The following is an 18,995-nucleotide window of genomic DNA, read 5'->3' as shown; positions in this document are numbered from 1 at the left end:
ACTATATGTACTATATATCAACAAGAGAATATTATTGATGATCAATTGATGTTACCTTGGGTCCGCCTTCAGAATAGGAATATATGCATTTGCTTATTATTGAGATGCCAACCATTTACCTCATAACAACAAATAACATTTAATAATGTAAAAAACATATTTTACAAGTTATCATTAAATCTGATTAAAAAAAGCAAACATTGTATTGAATAAGGTGAATGTAATGTGTGTACATTAAGTATTTGTCTCCGATGTCAGTTCACCATTACATTAACTGTCTCTGAAAGATTTAAAACAAAATACGGTTTTCATTTCCTGAACTGTTGTTTCAGTGCTCCCAGGTCACTTGACCTACGATGATCCGATTATGAGATCCAGCCATCAGAGGAGTCAGCTGAGCTTCCCATCGTGTGACCGACGCTCCAATTTCTTCCTGGTCATGTGCTGCTGCCGTTTGGTTTGCCTTCTCACTGCAGCCAATCACAACCTGCACAGTGGAGCAGTACACAGAACCAGGGGGAGAAAATCTATACCATTTGGACTTTGTTGGAGTCAGGACAAAAGAGAGACTGCTGACTCGGCACCAAAAGTGCTTGTAGTTTTAAGAAATAGATTTTATAGATGATGGCCAAGATGAAATGTCCAAAGCGTAGGTCCCAAAGAAAGAACATTTTTCATCAATAGAGACAAACAAAGAAAAATAAGTTTGTTTTTTTCATTTACATGTAAACCAAGCCTTGCTCTGGAGCCACAGTGGTTATATCAGGACTGGCCAAGGTGCTGCGACAATCTGATGCCCTTTAGAAACCTGCTTCAACCAAAGTCACTCAACTCTTTGATAGAGAAACATTCTTTGGGAGTGTGTGATGATGCAGATGTTTGGCAGAACCAGTGTCCCTTCAAACACAGTCAGTCTTTTAAGTGCTGCGTCACGGTAAAATCACTTATCGGAAACAATATTCAATAAGAACAATATCAAACGTTTCCCGGCCCGGTGGGCAGAGTCTGTCAACTGTTCGCACAGCAGAGAGGAAGAAATCCGCCAGGACTCCGAGCGGCTGTGGGAGCCTCCAGTGTTCTTCTTCTTTTGTGCAAATACATTTTTTGTCACGTACACGAGCAGGCATGCGGACTCACAAACCATGCAGAGAGTTAAACGCGAGCAGACGGAGAGAAAGGACGTGAAGGAGTAGTAGAGTTCAAAAAGCAAAATGAAAGCAGTGGAATGTTCTTAACAGGAGCTTCAACAAAATGGTCATAAAATTATTGGATTCAAACAAATAAAAAGCAGGAAGTGGTGACGTTGAAGTCAACATCCTACGACCTCCCGAGTGTCTCGGGCGAGGCGTCCATGTCACAGTTGAAAGGTTGCACCAGAGGAAAATGCATCGATTAGGCAACAGAGTGATTCGATTGACGTCCGGGTGTCTGATGCGACGACTGGACAGTGCAGACCACGAGGTGATAACTTACATCACCACACATTGTTCAAACACAAGTATCCACTAAACACCAGAGTGATAAAGACCTGCAGATCTCAATGAGGAGAAGAGGTGTAGAAATACCAGGGACAGTGTACGGCAGCCCTAGAACCATCCAGAAAATGGATAGAAAACACCAAACTAGTGGGTTCATGGTAAAAAAAAACAGCAATAAAACTTATGGACCTCAAGAATCTGATGTGGAAATCAAACTACAAAATATACTGAATCCAATTTACACTCTGATGATCAAGGTAGTTGCCAACCAGCAAATCAACGGGTGAGGAACAGAACAAAAGCTGTCTGTGGATGCAAACATGCTTTGGCTTTTCTCGCTCTGCGTTCTAGTTCGGGTAACATTCATGGCCCAGAGCGGCGGCTCCGTCACATGCGCTGTTTGTTTTGGGATAAAGGGAAGCTACATCGAAGGCTTTGGAGCGTCGCACTCCAACTTCCTGTCCTGCTGAGGCTGGCAACTACCTTCACAAAGTTAGATTTGTACAGAAAAATAGATCCATCGAAAAGTAGAGTAACTCTTCAGAACATTAACATCGTCAAGTTCCAAGTAAACATGCTGAACGACTGTTTCATCATCCATCTTTGTGACTTAAGGCAATCTTTCTGGAACAATCCTCAGATCCAGCGGACCCTCCCCAAGGCACTCCTCCCACCCCCTTCAAACTTCAGGCTGGTCGCGCGAGGCTACAGGTGTCAGCGCACGGACGTCCACGTGGCCTCGCAGCATCCACAGTGTTTGCACGTCTCAGCAAAAAGCCTTCTGTAGTCAAGAAAAAAGTTTCCAAGAAAGAGCTGTGATTGACAGCTGGGACACTCGCTGCCCCTGGTGTCCATGTTGTGAAGCACCTAATGTTTCTCCGTGACGGAGCTAAACCATGCTCCTGCAATCGCACCCGCCCACGGTCGGGGTCAGGGGTTCGTCATCGGCAGGTGCAAAGACTGACAGAAAATAAGAGTCTCTGTACGAGTGCCGCCACAAAACTCTTGAATGTTAAAATTTCCATTTCAGTCCTCCGTCTCCTGATTGGCTCCCTCCTCTGAGGCTGAGCCCACCCCTTTCCCCCTGTATTGGCCAGTTGGCCGCCAGTCAAGATGACTGACAAGTTGGGGTCTGAGGGACTAAATGAAGAAATCAGTCGAGACTCTTCACAGCTCAAGGAGACAATCTCCTTTGAGGTCAAAGGTCACCTGTGCGTTTCCCTCTGTTACAGCGGTTCCTCTTCCTCCATCGGCTCCTCATCTGGCCGGCTGAAAAAAAACAAAAAAACTTGAGCTTTTATCCACAAAAACATCATCTGACTGACATTTTATCAAAGCCAGAGATTTTCAAATTTAAAAAAGGATATTTTTTAATTATCTTTTCATTATATAGGACAAGAAAATGGTTCCTTGTGTCATTTTTCATAGAGAAATTATACCATAACGGATGTGTCAATTATGCTGAAACATTCAATATTTTAACGTCATAAAATGTCCTCAATTTGAAAAAAATTGGGTGAAGTCCTGGAACCGCAGCAGCTCGGAAGGCGTTTCTGTAGCGTCGAGGAAGATATAGGGAAATAATTGTGATTATCTCGAATGATTATTAAATTTATATCAACAATATTGTCCTTCTGTGTCATTATTAGCACAAAATGACCATGAATCAGACACGGTGATAATGGTGGTCCAGATGACCCTGCCTAGACTGCACTGATCTGCTTCATTCACATGATAATATTGGTGTGAAGTTTTTCTTGATAGTGTGGTGTCATCCATGCCATCGCTGCTCATCTAGTGTCTACAATAGTCACTTCCATTTCATTGTCTGGCACTGATTCGCTAGCTAAACCTAGCACTCGACCAATCAGATCGACCATTGAACATATTTGTAATATTTGTAATTTTATGATAAGTCTCTGAGTTTCAAATGCAGTTTGAAATCTTCCAGACTTATGACTGCTTTGGTAGAATGACCCATTGACTTTAAGCACAGTTTGAGCGTGTTCCTGTGTACCTGTGCTCCATGGCACTGGAGTTGGCTACAGAGAGAGAAGCCATAGCACTGACTGCCTCAGCCTCTTCAGAGTCGCCTCTCTTGGACTCCAGCAGCGACAGACCAAGTTGTGGTGAGCTGCGGTGCACAGAGCGCCAGTACTTGCCTGGTAAAGAGACAGAATTAATGAGGGTTCTATTCTGGCGGGATCTCACAGAAGGGCAGGGAAGTGACTCACTGTGGGTTTCCAGAACCTTCTCCAGAGAACGAACAGCGTTAGGGTTGGGTCTCTGTTCCAGCACCGACTTAGGAAGCGAGTCCAGCTGCAGAAACACATGTTTTTAGATCACAGGACTAGTTCTAGAAACATTTTTAAGTGATGGAAATCGAAGTGCTAGCTAACCCATTAGCCACATTTAGGAAGACCATGTGTGATATCAAACCAAATGTTACTTTTAAAACCTAAAAGTTTTAAAATCAAAGCTAAAATTCTGACCCAACAGTCCAACATTGGTCTACATTTCTTTGATCCTTAAATCTCTTCACTGGCTTCCAGTTTCTTTAAGGATCAACTTTAAAATTCTGGTTCTTACTTTCAGAGCTATTCATGGTCAGGCTCTTCCTTACATCACTGATCTGATCCAGCCTTACACCCCAGCTCGGGCTCTGAGGTCTGTGGATCAGAATCTACTGATGGTTCTTCGCACATAGTTCAGGACCAGAGGAGAGAAATCCTTCCAGGCTGTTGTTCCTAAGCTTTAGAACGATCTTCCTCTCTCTCTCTCTGCGCCTTATGGAGTCTACTGACTCCTTCAAGAAACATCTCAAGAAAATGTTATTCTTGCAGGCTTTTTCTTCTCCGAGACTCCTTTGTTTGTCTCAGTGTTGTCCTGATCTTTTAAGCATACTGTATATTTTGAGTATTTAGGTATGAATCTATATCGTCGAGCAAATGAAGATGATTGCCTTCTAGCTCAGCTCTTTCTTTACTACCTTAGGACACAAGACGCTGTATTACTTTTTCGCTCTCTCTGCACCAAGAGCAAGTGACAAGATTTATTAGCAGCAATGTAGACCAGATGTTATCTCGTATATTGAGACAGAAATCTGCAGCGTGCAAAGAAAAGCTCACTGTATTTTATCGGGTATGGTTTTGATTGCTTAAGCGCTTTGTGACCCTGGTCTGGAAAAGCGCACTACAAATATTACTTACTTACTTACGTTTGTATGCGTTTTACAATGTAGTTTCAAAGTGTGGTTATATGAAAATATTCTTTTCTAATATTCCTATAATATTTTGTGCCTGTTTTTTGATAGATATTCCATTTTAACTAAACTACTCTGGGGAAATATATAGGCAGTTTCGTGAAACTTGTACAGTTTACATGATATAAACTGGATTGTAATTGATAGTTGTGGTAATATTTGAAATTCTAAATTACTTTTACTTTTATTATCATCAATCAACGTCTAATCTTAAGACCGTTTTAACTTTCCAAAATTATAATTTACCTCCTGGCCCAGCAGGGCGGCGACACAAGCTTCAGAGGCATCACAGATGGCGGTGAGATCATGCCCCCCCTCCAGAGCGAGGACCACCCTCCCTCCAGCAAGTGTCATCAGCTGCTTGGTCAGATACCCGAAACCTGAGGGAACGACACGTGATCAGCGTGGCGAGGAACGGAGGACGAGGAAAGACTGTGGGAATGATTTCTACACACATTTGGACGTCAGGATGTAGCCCCCCAGCGGTGGGGGGTGTCCCTCCACAGCATCAAAGCCAGAAGAGACCAGCACCAGGTCCGGAGCGAACTCATTGGCAATTGGCATGACAACCGACCTGAGGGACGACACCGTCATGAGGTCTTTTCTTAGTGTGCGCTCGTGTCAAACATCTCATACCTGAAGGCTGCCAGGTACTCAGCATCGCCCATGGGGGGGTCCAAGCCGCCTGTGAAGGCAACATTGACATTGAAGCCCACTCCAGGACCACTGCCCACCTGCAACAATATATTAAGAGGATACATTATATTGATGTGTCAACATTCGTCGCCCGCCTTCTGTTGCCTCACCTCGTCTGGCGCGCCGCTGCCAGGAAAGAAGTTGCCGTCATCGTAGCGATGAATGGAGAGATAAAGAACGTTGGGGTCATCATAGAAGGCCTGCTGCGTGCCATTTCCGTGGTGGACGTCCTGCGAAGCGTCAAGAAAATAAGACGTGTGATTGGACTGAAGATGTCACATGACTGGACACTGACCCAGTCCACGATCAGGATTCTGTTGATGTTGAGTCGCTGCTGCAACAGTTTGGCTGCGATGGCAACTGAGTTGAAGTAGCAGAAGCCCCTGAAACAAAAGTTGAAATGTCAGAGATTGCCTGCGAGCTCATCGTGTTGTTGCTTTATCCTTACATTGGTGTGCTTTCTTCTGCGTGGTGTCCAGGGGGCCGCACCACAGCAAAGCCATTCTGAGCAGACAAATATGAAGCAGGTCAGAGATTTATCTGGACATCCACATCTGAAAGATCATTCTACGATTCTAAACTCTTCCTCAATATTCTTCCCATCATTAAGTGTACCTTTATCTCTCCAGTTGCCACCTTGAAGACCAGCTCGACCACAGAGCCCACGGCCAGACGAGCGGCACTGGACGAGTGGACCTCATTCCAAATGGTGTCGCTGTCCACCTGAGAAGACAGTTTTTGTAAGATTGACCAACATTAATACGCTGGAATTAAACTTCATGGATTTTTAGGTTTGCCCATAACTTGACTAATCATAATGTTCCAAAGATGAATTTCAAACGCAGAAAGTAAAATATTAATTCAGTTAATATTACATTTTCGGTGTCAACAACACCAGTCCTTGTTATACGCCGCAGTAATGCTAATTTACCGCAAGGGGGCAGTACGAGCTTTTAGCAGTATATTATAAGAGCTGAATAACGTAAATTAAACAATTTGTTCTCTTTACTGAATACAATATTTTCTTCTAGCAATTATGACAATATTCCAAAACATTCCAGACGATAACAGTTTTCCACTATGTATTATACACAAGCAGCTCGGGTGGTTGGGTATTTGAACTGAAATTATTTTTTTGGGGGAATTTGTGTCATTTTAAATGGATTTCAGTTCGCTTGAGCGTTAACGGTTCTGTGACCAAGTCTTTTCAGCATCATCAGTATGAGGGTCCGAACTCACCCCGACTCCTCCACAGGGCAGCCGCACAAACATGGGTGTGATTGTACCTGGTGAGGTAAGAGGGGAAACGTTGAGCTAACAATACGTTGAGGAGGATGATGCTAGAGGCCTTTACATACAATCAAGCTTCTGTCGAAGGGGGTTCGTTCCGTATAGCAGAACATGAGCCTCAGAGTGAACCGTCTGCAGCTCCTCCAGCGTGGCTTTTCTCCCTCGAATGCACTGCAAACACACCATGATCAGAACCAGCAGTGACAACAGAGTCAATGCTGCGTTACCTCGCATTGAGAACGCAAACCAGTCTCCTGCAGACGGGACCAAATGCTCTGGATGCGTCCTGCGTGCTCCGGGTGACTGTTGGTGTTCCCACACATGCACTGGTGCTTCTGCATCAGGGAGTCGTACACCAGACCTGCAGAGAACTCAAGATGTCACCTGACCTTCCCAATCTATCACAACTGAAGCAAAAGTAGGAGTAAAAAAATAAATCAATCAGATTTATAGTTGATAATTATAAAGTAAAAGTTACGTTCTAATAACCCAATGCATGAAACACTGAAGTAGTGACAGTTATATTTTTTACTTGTCTTGCAAATATGCAAAATTGCATGTAAGGTGCGATTCCTCTTAACCTCCTTCTCAGTAACAGTGACTGTAAATGCTCCCATAATGCCTTGCCGCCCAGCCAACTAATCAACGGCTGTTCACTTTTGACATAGCAAATGAGACGTAAAATTAAAAAATATATATATATTGTAGCGACCAGTCAGAAGTCACAACAAAGAGCTGTTTAAAAATGCATCATAGGAGTTTTAATTGTTTCAATGGCACCGTAAGTAAGGTGGGTGCAGTAATTAGTGCCAGCAACTAATTTCTGCTGTTCAAATAATTCAGCGGTTTGTAACAGAGCGAACAACGACAAGGAGCTTTCCTTTCCCAGACTATAGCTTGCTACAACATATTCAAATATGCAGTACAATGTGGAAAAAACGGAAACGGCGAGACCACAGAAGGTGAAGTGTGACATGGAGAGAGTCCACCATCAATGTATGTTTGGAACAACAAGGTGAAATGATTATATATGCTGATGCCAAATGACCCGTTTTATGTGACACTGACCTGTGGTGAAACGCGTGTTGATGGGCGGGTCAGGAGCAGGGACGCTCAGTGGGAACGAGGAGGCCGATGCTGGCGATGACTGTGCTCTGGACAAAGGACGGTGACCTGGGAAGGAGATGGACAGTCCAGCCGCCTCCATGGAGGCCTGATAGTTTCTCAGCTGGTGAATCCGCTGCTGCTCCAACAATAATGCCTGCTGCTGACGCACACACAGACACACAAAGTTACCTCCAACTAAAGACAAACACTTGTAACTGAGGTAACTATCCAACCTGTCTGAAGAGAAGTTCCTGCTCCCGATCTCTGTGTTGCAAAAGCGTCTCCTCCTGCAGTTCCTGCAGGTCTGGGGGCTCCTGCTTGATGGTGACCCCTAGTGGCAGGACTGCAGCATCCTGGTGCTCCCTCAGCTCCTCCTCGGTCTCTTCCGGGTGGCTCTGGTGCTGGCGGCCCACCGGCGACTCACTGGGCTTGGCCATCATCTTAGCAACACAGAGGGAAGTCGGGGTGACGATGTGAACCCCAGTGAACAATGAAACAGTGGGGTCCGACAAATCGGCTGAAAAGTGTGCGTTCAGAGCTGCGGCAGATGAAGTGGATACAATTCCTGGCAAATCCCTCTTTTCACTGCAGCATTCTTCCTTTAACAAGCTTAATTTGGACTCTGCAGCTCCACTGGTGCTTGTTTCAAGCCTCTCCTTTCTAATTGAACATAAGTGGTCGCTCCGTCCAATGCACTGCCCCACAGAAATAACTCGCACTTCCTGTTATGCTGCTTTTCATCGACTCATCCCAGGTCCTGCTGTGATTCACTCGGCTGCTCACTCACCATCACTGACAGAGACACATCAGAGTGTCGGTGGGTTCTGCCGAGCCAGGGCTGTGTGCGTGTGTTTGTTTAGGATGGGAAACCGAGCCGCAACTGTGGAACCGACCTGTGTGTGGAGCCACGGGTTCGCTTCTCACTTCTCTAACGCTACATCCGAGTGTCTCCCTCATGTGCAACACACACACATTGTGTGCATTTAAACATTACACAATTACTCACTGTAAACAGCCAAATCTTAAGACTTCTATATGTTAGTGAGTAAAAAGTGTTCAGCAGTATTTAAACACTTGACTCATTTTATCTGAACTTTTAATATTTAATCTTTTATCTTAGTGTCATTCTTCAATATATACGTCAATATTTGAACATTAACACTGGCTTATCCTATTGTGCACCAGTTGTGGGGATTGATATTAGAAGTGAAAGAATTGAAAGAGCAGAATTCTCCTGAGAGCAAGAAAGGGAATCCCATGTTCCATCCGCCCACCTCTTCTCAACGCCGCTTCATCCAACAGGTGAATCTTTGACAACAGCAGCGATGGATTTCGTTCACGACCATATACGGTCGGGGCTTCCGCTCCCTTGCTATGGCAACAACACAAGGCTCCGTCACAGAGACTTGGATGCAAACACACACTCTGATGCAAATGTTAACCTGATCCGCCCTCCGCCAACACACAAACAAAAATACTATAGAAGAAGAAAAGTTTCACCATCTAGAGAGGAGAGCTGCTTGTCCTTATTTACCCTCGAGTTAGCTCAAAACACCTTTTTATTTACCTCAAAATACTTTAAATCAGAATCCTTTTTTTATTGCCATTATTAGTGGAGGGGATCCACTAATTAGGAAATTGTTTTGGTACAAGTTTGCAACATCAAACATAAGAGGTACACAAATAAAATAAAAAAAACATCTAATTTTATGAACATGAGCCTTTTATTTTCTTACGTTGTACTTTAGACAATTGATCCTCCATGAATCCTCTTAGAGCCTTGGAGAATGATTCAGGAGACATGTTTCTAAGAATATTAAAGCCAAAACAACACATTTGTGATCTTAAGTATTATGGAAGGTGCTCCAGTACTTCAGGAATATAACATGGTGAAGATGTTCATGATCGCATAGCTCAATATCGTGTTAGCTCTTTAAATATGTGGTGAATGGATGTTAACCGATCAGAATATGTATTTTTGCTGTGACTCACTCATTGTTGAGTCGCTGGGATGTGTTTTTCTTTTCTCCAATATAGTCTTATTAAACTGGAAAGTGTGGAGAGATCATTTTGCTACGATAAGACACTTGAAATGCAATTGAATTGATTAACCGTTTACAGTTGTGCTTCGTGGGTGGGTGGGAAAGAAAAGGACCACAGCCTTCATGATGTCTGACTAACGCCATCTTAGCAGAGTGGTTAGAGGGGGAGATTTAAAAATAAGTGAAGTTACATTGTGGATAGCATGGAATCATCTTTCTCAACAGGGCCTTTCAGCGAAAAACAACTAATTAGGGCTGAACAATTAATCGCATTTGGGATATAATCGCGATATCAAAAAATGTGATTATTATATCGCAGAGGTTGCCATTTTTATTTAATGTTCATTTAATTTTCGAGCCGTCAAAATGCCTTCCGAGCGGCGCTGAGCACAGCAAGCGGAGAGAGACGCTTTAAGCCATTGATCAGTCACGTCTAGACTAAAGAGCAGCAGTAAGAAACAAACTAAAATGTTCGACAACTTTGACTCGGTTCTTACATTTGAATCAAGACGCGCGTCTGCCTGATCTGTTATTGACTCATAAATATAAATGTTTACATGACACTTTTAGTACGTTTTTACAGTAGTCTTTAGTATTTGCAGTGAATATGTTATGTTTGTTTACAAGTGTTATAAGAGTAACTAAATAAAACTTCTCCATTTTTTTTAAGGTATGCTTAATTTGCCTTCATCATAAAGATTACTTAATAACTTTATCTTGAGAGTCAAAGAGAAATAAATTTTAAATAGATTAAAAAAATACATAAAAAAGAGGATTTATTTCTATATGTTTTTCAATAACCGTTCAGATACAAATGGGAAGGGTTTTTCAACTCTTTTAGTATAGTATATTTTTTTGGCATAAAGTTGTCACTATCTGTGATGACTCTGTAAAGCAACTTTACGGCTGGAGTAGCTTTGCTTTTTTTCCACCGACGAGACATGGACCTGGGTCAGCAATGGATCGGTCAGCCTTACAGATATGTCAAAGTCAGTCCACTGGCATTAGGATTTTGCAGCACATTTTCATGTGACTTTCTGTGTTTTAAGATGATCTCTTGATCAAGCTTGTTTATTCCACTTCAACTATTTAGCCTGCAAGATCTCCAGTTTTCAGTAACGATGTTAAGGAGGTGTTTTCTTTGCAGACATTTTTTTTCTTGATTTTTTTTTTTTTTAAGGCTGTTCTTAGGTGAAGGCTCAGCAGCGGCCCCTTACGGTTCGACATTACAACCTTTATTATGTTTGGGGAATCAGCTTTGTTGAACAGCTAATTTTATTATATACATGTTTTAAGATGATGATGCCAAAAAACATTTTCCACAAAGCTATTATAACAAACATGTGACTGAATTATTAACAATTATGAACATTGTGAATTTTTTCTCTTTTCTTTTTAACTTAATTTAAATGTCACCCAAACTAATGCAAATATAAGCAAATGTAGGATTCAACGTCACATCATCACAAATAACGATATTTTCTAATTCAATAAAAAACAAACGTATATAAATTATCAAAAGTAGTTCATCTAACTTCCAACATGAATATTGACCACGATAAATAAAGTTTCACAACATAAATTGTATATCCAAATCTGGAGCTGCAGAAATACAATGTTGAGAAAACACTGAAAACCCAGCAACGAATATAATCTCACTTTAGTCTCACTAGCAGAATTTGGGAAGATTACTGCAACAGCTGCTAGAGAAATGTGTGAATGGAGCTCTGCAAGCACCAGAAACAGCAGGTCCTACCACGCGCCTTCTGTTGAGCCTTAGTGGTGGGTCTTTCATGAAACATTTGTAGTGTGAGATGACTCTTTCTCATTAAAGGAAGATTTTATAATTGTTTTGTTGGCTGCACAAACAAAGCAGCAGGTCAATAATTAATAAGAGCTGCTCTCAAATCTTTGTTGAATAAAAAAAAAAAAAATTAAACTAAAAGATGTGCACGTTAATCCATACACTTCCTTCTTGGATCGGTTAAATATTTGAATCCTCCTACATTTCTAAATATTAAAAATTAAGGGTTCTCCTCACTATTGTGACCTGAGGAACTTCTTTACCTTGTTGATGTGGAGCTGCTGCTGCTGGAACTGCTGCTTGTGCTTCTCCAGGAACTGCTGGTGCTGCTGCTGGACGACCAGCTGCTGCAGGGCCAGTGCCTGGGCGTGGGCCTGGGCTGCACTGCCCTGAGGCAGAGGGGCCGACTGGGTCCGTCCCAGCGGCCGATGCTGACGCTGCAGTTTGGCCATCGGGGCGGATGTGGACATGGTCAGACCACCGACACCTGTGAAGAGGTGAGAGATGAAGGTGAAGGAGTTTTCTTCAGGTTCAACTCTTGATGTGTTGCTACCATTGCTCTGGACACTCAAATTTATCTGAAACCGAATCATTTAAAATATGTCAATATTGACCGTAGCTCCATTGTCCTTGACTAAGATGATACATTTATCATTTTAAAAATAGTCTTTATTTAATTTAAAAATTAATTACATGCATAGGATGATTTATTTTGATTATACAGTTGACACCAGAAGTGTGTGTAAAAATACCTTCTTTTTGTATTGTCCACGCAGATGTTATAACTTTGGAAGTATCTAATGGGTAATTGACAAAACTTAATCTACTAATTGTATTAAAGGCACACAAGGCATTTCTAAAATAACCCATTGAGAAGACTTAGAATGTCATGCAGTATGTAAAGCATGGTGGTTCATGTTTGAGTTGTTTTGTTGCAGGACAAACTGGTGAACATCCCAGAAGAGATGGGATCTAAACTTCTAATATCAAACAGAATGATAAAACTAATAATGAAAAGAAAAAAAGTTCTCTCCATTATCTTGCATTCAGTAGCTGGAACAATCTGACGTGAATCCAGACAATGATAAAAATAGTGTTTGTCACTTTAACTCACAGGTTTCAACTGTCCATTAACAAGTTTTGTATTTAGGTATGAATCTATATCGTTGAGCAAACCAAGATGATTGCCTTCCAGCTCAGCTCTTTCTTTACCACCTTAGGACACAAGATGCTGTATTACTTTTTCACTCTCTCTGCACCAAGAACAAGTGACAAGATTTATTAGCAGCAATGTAGACCAGATGTTATCTCGTATATTGAGACTGAAATCTGCAGCGTGCAAAGAAAAGCTCACTTTACTTTATCGGGTTTTGTTTTAATTGTTTAAGCGCTCTGTAACCCTGGTCTGGAAAAGCGCTCTACAAATATTACTTACTTACCTTAGATTAATGAAATTGCTGCTGCCATTTCTCTACATTACATTGATTTAAACGACAGTTGAAGAAAGTTTCTTCTAAAGGCCGACCTAGAGAGTTCTTAGACAGTTGGTATCCAAGTGTACAATTTAACTATTTTTAATAAAGGTCATACAATTTGTTGATTTTTAATCTTTGCAACTGAAAACGGGAAAGTCTAAAGAAAGAGGTAGAACTTGAATTAAATTATGCCTCTCAAAAACAACTCCCCCATGCAACACCCTAAATGCTGATAAGTAACGGGTTAACAAGGGATCATCTGATCTCTTATGTTGCATTCAAGGCATTCTAAAATAAAGGACTTAATTCCGACACCAAAGTCTTTACGTCTTTTCGGAAAACTGAGACACATGCGTCTATGCATGCGTCATCGTCCATTCAGTGCTGATGTGGGACAGTCGCCGTGATGTGTCCACCCCTGAATGAAGTGATGGGAAAAAGCCCACAATGCATCCATGTTGAACTTGCCTAGCATATGCTGACAAGTGAAAGGGGCTCATTAGTTTGAGCTAATGAATGGACGTCTGTCAGTGTGAAGAGGCACACATTGTACCGCTAACACTCATCTCTGTGACTGATGCCGTTTTTCCCTTCTGTCACTTCCCTGCCAGGACGCATCAGCAGAAGAGCTAAAGTCGCATGATTCACCATAATGTTGTCAAGCTAGCCAAATGAGTTTTAGCGATGCCGTCATCCCTACCTGTCACCAGGGGGCTCTGTGCAGGACTCTGCTCCATCAGCACCATGTGTTGAAGCAGTGGACTGTGACCACCGTGCCCGCCTGTTCCTGAGCTGGACTCTGTCAGGAAGGGACTCAAGTGACCTCCGGAGAGGAACGGCGGGCTGAGCGAGAGCGCGGGTTGTATCCCTCCGTCCTGCTGAGCAGACGTCACCTGGAGGAGAAACGGAAAGAAAATAGTAACATCCCTTGACGTCGTGATGGAGGGAGAGGTGGCGTCGCCGTCTCTGCTTACACTGGAGGCTGCTGTAGCCGTCGCTGTGGCCGGCAGACCCAGCGTGATGTTGGGCAGGGACGGCGACGTGTAGAGGGACATCTGGTTAATGGAGCCTCGCTCGGCTCCACCGCACAGCTGCTGGGCCAACGATGCCTGGGAAGCACATTCACATGATCTATCTAGAGTTGCATCCTGAAGAAAACACATCAACATCACCCCGACACAAGTGTGGGGATGTAAAGACTTATTCTCTTACAAATGGATTAAAGTGCATCTAAAAAAATCCAAATTTGTTGGCAGTGGTCACCGTACCTTTTAGAGAAAGTTCACAGAAAGAACTACAAAAGGTTTACATTTTTTCTTGAATTTATCATAGGAGTCTTATTTTAATTAGATTTTATCAGATGCAACATTTGCAACATGCAACTTTATTTAGTCATTTAAGACGTTACTTAAATAAAACATCTGTCAATGTCTACATCGGCCCTTAGTGGAACCATCTTACTTAACAGAAAAAAAGAGCATCCACTAGTTCAGCATTATTGTGAGTATTTCCCTTTTATCTGCCACATATGGAAGCCGTCAACATAATTCCTACATATTCTGGGCACCCCTGTTTATAGAGTTTATATTTTTCTTTTACACACAAATTTATTGACATGACTATTTTATGGAAGCATTATCAAAATCTAGCTCTGTAATAACAATACTCCTAAATATTAATTGTGGATAAAAGTTTTAATAATGTGAATTTATTCTGACAAAAAAACGATTGTCTTTTGTAACATTATGCAATTATAAACCTCAAATTATACAAATGGATAATAATCAAAACATATATATATATATATATATATAAGCACATTTACAATATTTGTTTGTGTAGTTTGTAAGTGCGTAAGCTTGTGCGTGCATGTTTGTGTGCGTTACCTCGGTGCTGTTGCAGACTGATGCAGCAATGCCATTCTCTTTGGGAATGTTGTTGGAGCTGTTGTTCGGGGAGCTTGGGCCGGAGCCTGGGGCGCTATTGCACGCCGAGTCTGACACATGCACAAGCACACACCAATATAGTAAACTAAAGCATGAAATAAAAACAAAAACAAACACAAAGAGAAAGAGTCGTTACCGGCCATGTCCAGGGAACGTTTCTTCGCTGAGGTGATGGGAGTGTCCCTCCGTCGCAGCAGTGGACTGCTCCGGCGCTCGCTCACCTTCTGCTTCAGCCTGGAGCGCAGCTTGAGGTTGGGTTCAGATGCTGAAACAGACATCCAGCAGTCAGACAAGAGTCATGAACGTCCCAGTAGAAGTGTTTTTTGTAATCTCGCTGAATATTTTACACTGTATAAGGAGCTTTACATCCAGGGCTGAAGTTCCCTCTGTGAGACTTCAAATAAAACACTTGTAATGTGCAACAGTGCGAATAGGAGAGATGCTGTGAATCTTCCCTCTGCAACGTTCTCTCTGTGCTCAACATTAAACGAAAACCTTTACATTCTCTTAGCTAAAAAAAAGTCATTATTAGTCCTTTTTTAACTTGAATAAATGATACATTATCATATAGTTATAACTTCTGGTTGTCTTTTAATATTTAGCATCTCATCTAAAATATTAAATGAAACAATTGTTAGGAAATATTCATTTTCTGCATGTTCAGATACTTCCTGTTTTCCACACTGTGAAAATGTGTTTTATTTCTATTTCCAGTTGGGATTGTTAGGTCAAAACTTTGAAAAAGAAATGATCTGATAGAATTAGTTGCGTTTAAAACACATTTTAAAATGGAATTATTATTGTCTATCTTGTTCTTTTACTCTTTTCTTAATATTAACTCCTACAGATGTCACAGAGCAGTAGGATTCGAGTGAAAGCAGTACAGACTTGTGACATGATAGCTCTTCCATGGAAATATCATACAGCACTTTCCAAAGAGCTGCTTTGTTATCAAACCTGTTTGCTAGACAAACTGTAACACGCTGCTATTCATTAGTGTCCCCCCTTTTTGGATGCTTTCTGCACAAGCCAAATTCTGATCCAATTTCCCAAAGACAGTGCAGATGAGAAGCATTTAGCTCCAATTTGGGAGCCATGTTTGATTGCCCAAAAAGCCTTTTGGTCCTTTGTGTGAGCTGTCACAGACTTGTGAATGGAGACAGGGAGAAGGGAACGCTATGTCACCTTGGCGGCGGCGATGGATGCTAATGCAGTGTTTGCTAAGCCCTGCCATTCATCAGCCTGACATAATTACATCCGCTTCATTTAAACAAAAAAACTAACTGAGAAATTACACATCACCTGGTGAAAATATACACACAATTTAGAAGCTTTATCCCATGCCATGTGAGAACACACTTAATACTGGCAGTCTTGGATAAAAATAAATGCGTTGAAGAATGTGGAGTGTGAAGGTACACTCGCACCGAGTGGGAGGAAGCTTTCTGTCCAGACGATGGTTAGAGAAGTGAGTTGCTGCATGTATCACGAAGTTGACTTTCTCAACTCTACATATGCGACGGTCGGAAATTTGATTAGAGTCGAGAAGATTCTGTGGAGGCGGTGAAGTAGGACGTGGGGAACACTCAGACGACCTTGTTTAAAATAATTGCATTCTAACACAAAAGCTTTTATCAATATTGATCCTTAATTGACTGAACACTCGGATTGAGAGATGAAACGTTGGCAGACCTGTTTCTTTCATCTTGCAGACAAGGCCTTCTAAACCACTGATCTGATGGAGAGGGAACCTTACAGAGGACCAGAAGTCCAATTGGAATCAAATTGAAAGCTTTAATAGATAGAACTTTATTCTAATAACTCTTATGTACTACAAGAAAACAACGTTCTCTAAAACACGTGGTGGCTTCTTTTTTTCATCGAATTAGATGTTTTCTAAAGAGATTTGTAGAAACATCTTATTTCCAATTTATTTTTCTTACACCACAACAGAACTGATATTTAAATACATTTTTATTAATTTAAAGAACTTAAATGGTAACTAAACCAACTAAAATAGTTATTTTAGCTGGAAATGGGGCTTGGAACAGGGATACATTTGGCCCAGAGCTAGAACACAAACAACGTTATCCCCTTAGCAAAAACAACAGTAGTGGTAAAGGTGAAAATGAGTAGCATTATTCCAAATTAAGTCAGTTCTCTTAGACATATCATGATAAAATGCTTGGTGTTTAGTTTAAGATGGAAATGATTTCTACTCTGGACTCTGGTGGTCCATGCTATGCGAATATATACTCCCAAATAATTAGACTCAAATTTCAAATGAGCGCGTCATACTTGTTCAAGGCTATGTTTTGATCAATTATAACACACGATTAAAGCCATAGAACAGAGGCATCAGTATTGATGGGCTGTCACATGACTGGACATGTCACATCATTCATCTTATCAATAAATTGAAGGGATTTTGTTCTGTGTGTAAAGGGTTCACTGTAATTATTACAACAACATTGGATGTTGATGCACAAGCAATGCATTGTTAAATCATTACAAGGGAGCATGTCAGCAAGAGGTGAGGCTGATTTTAGAAACAAGCCCACATCAAGGTTGGCTGTGCAGTGTTCCAGTGTCTCTATTAACTGACTAGTCTGCCTATGTGCCATTGTGTCGTCTGAAAGATGAACTGGCCCACTTTCTTGACATAACTCAATAGTGAGAAAAATGGAAACCAAGCGGGCCTCAAACATTCCCAGTCCGTTCACATCTTTGGAGGCACTCATGCATGATCCAGCACATGCGTCATATAATTGTGATTGTGATGCGACACTCCTGACCCTTTAGTATGTGGGGCCAAGACAATGATAACTAACATTACAGCTAATGATTAACTCATTTTCCAAAGAAAGCTTCCCAAAATATTAATAAAGTACTATTTACACATCTTTATGGTTTCCGTAGGTTTTATTTAGTGTTCCTAAGGGGAAATAACATAATATTCATTATTGCAAACCCATCCAAACATGTGAACATTTAAATTAAATTAAAATAAATGCTGTGTCTGTTATTCTGAGATTACAGAGGAACTTCAATCTAAGCCCAGTTGTCATGTATTATAGTTGGGTTTTTGAATGTTGCTTTCCTTGACGATAAAAAATAAGAAAGTCCTGGAACCAAAATAAAATAAACTACAGTGTTGGCAGTCAATACACTAATGAACAGACCCGTCCGATGGCCAGTGTATCAGTGGGATGTGGACCAGCACATTGGAAGACCTTATTCTATCGCCGTCTTGGACTTTATGGCCAGCATCTGATATAAAAGAGCCTCAGACCTCTGACCATTATTACCATAAGTAAATCCCACAGAGCACGTCATGGCTCAGGGCAAACATTGGGGTGGCTAAGGGGCACTCCTCTCTCTTCCCAGCATGCCCGAAAAGAGAGAACGATGAACCCACACCACAGGGACCACCACTGGTCTTAGAAATAATTATTTTTGAGTTTCAGATCCACTCGTTGATCCTCATTTAAATTTGGGAATATTAATCCATGAGATTTACACATTTTCTGCCAACACTTTCTTTCTGGTTCACTCCTGCTCCCAGGACTGGAATGTGGCGCTGTGGGCCAGAATCAACGGTGGTCAGGGCTGTTGTGGCCCGCCGCCTCACAGCCTAGAGTCAACACAGGCCATGTGCTGGCTTTCCGAACCTGCGGCTGCACTAAGTGAATAATTGCAATGTAAGATGCCCTCTGCTTTATGACTACACCACCACACACAGACTCATATTTAGACATGCTGTACTCGCACAAAACACACTCTTTCTGTTATAAGTACAATTTAGGATTTCTTTCCAAAACACCTGTTGTCCAATGTTGGCCCTAATTTCTACACACATGTATTGATAGAGCCGTAAACTCTTTTTAATTCAAGG

General features: G+C 41.6%; 1 protein-coding gene across 2 annotated transcripts in view; it reads right to left on the bottom strand.

The window, feature by feature from the left end:
* Positions 1–799: 799 nt before the first annotated feature.
* LOC148080394 (histone deacetylase 4-like) overlaps positions 800–18,995 on the bottom strand; it is a 34,657-nt gene continuing 16,461 nt past the window's right edge. Inside the window, exons 6-25 of one of the 2 annotated variants that reach the window (XM_087792085.1) lie at positions 15,237–15,365; positions 15,041–15,150; positions 14,129–14,263; positions 13,855–14,047; positions 11,943–12,166; positions 8,067–8,273; positions 7,795–7,993; positions 6,954–7,087; positions 6,795–6,897; positions 6,676–6,722; positions 6,052–6,159; positions 5,885–5,940; positions 5,732–5,819; positions 5,547–5,666; positions 5,377–5,474; positions 5,196–5,314; positions 4,987–5,120; positions 3,713–3,797; positions 3,496–3,640; positions 800–2,747 (exon numbers count right to left, since the gene is read on the bottom strand). In XM_087792085.1, the coding sequence (XP_087648211.1) occupies positions 2,705–2,747; positions 3,496–3,640; positions 3,713–3,797; positions 4,987–5,120; positions 5,196–5,314; positions 5,377–5,474; positions 5,547–5,666; positions 5,732–5,819; positions 5,885–5,940; positions 6,052–6,159; positions 6,676–6,722; positions 6,795–6,897; positions 6,954–7,087; positions 7,795–7,993; positions 8,067–8,273; positions 11,943–12,166; positions 13,855–14,047; positions 14,129–14,263; positions 15,041–15,150; positions 15,237–15,365 (2,477 nt within the window). In that variant the 3' untranslated portion in view covers positions 800–2,704. The remainder of the gene's footprint in view (positions 2,748–3,495; positions 3,641–3,712; positions 3,798–4,986; positions 5,121–5,195; positions 5,315–5,376; positions 5,475–5,546; positions 5,667–5,731; positions 5,820–5,884; positions 5,941–6,051; positions 6,160–6,675; positions 6,723–6,794; positions 6,898–6,953; positions 7,088–7,794; positions 7,994–8,066; positions 8,274–11,942; positions 12,167–13,854; positions 14,048–14,128; positions 14,264–15,040; positions 15,151–15,236; positions 15,366–18,995) is intronic. The other variant, XM_087792086.1, reaches the window with a different exon arrangement.

The sequence above is a fragment of the Callionymus lyra genome, chromosome 5 (assembly GCF_982586985.1).
Source record: "Callionymus lyra chromosome 5, fCalLyr1.hap1.1, whole genome shotgun sequence".
Taxonomy (NCBI): Eukaryota; Metazoa; Chordata; class Actinopteri; order Syngnathiformes; family Callionymidae; genus Callionymus; species Callionymus lyra.
Note: the sequence above shows the minus strand (reverse complement) of the source record. Positions and strands in the feature narration are given on the sequence as shown.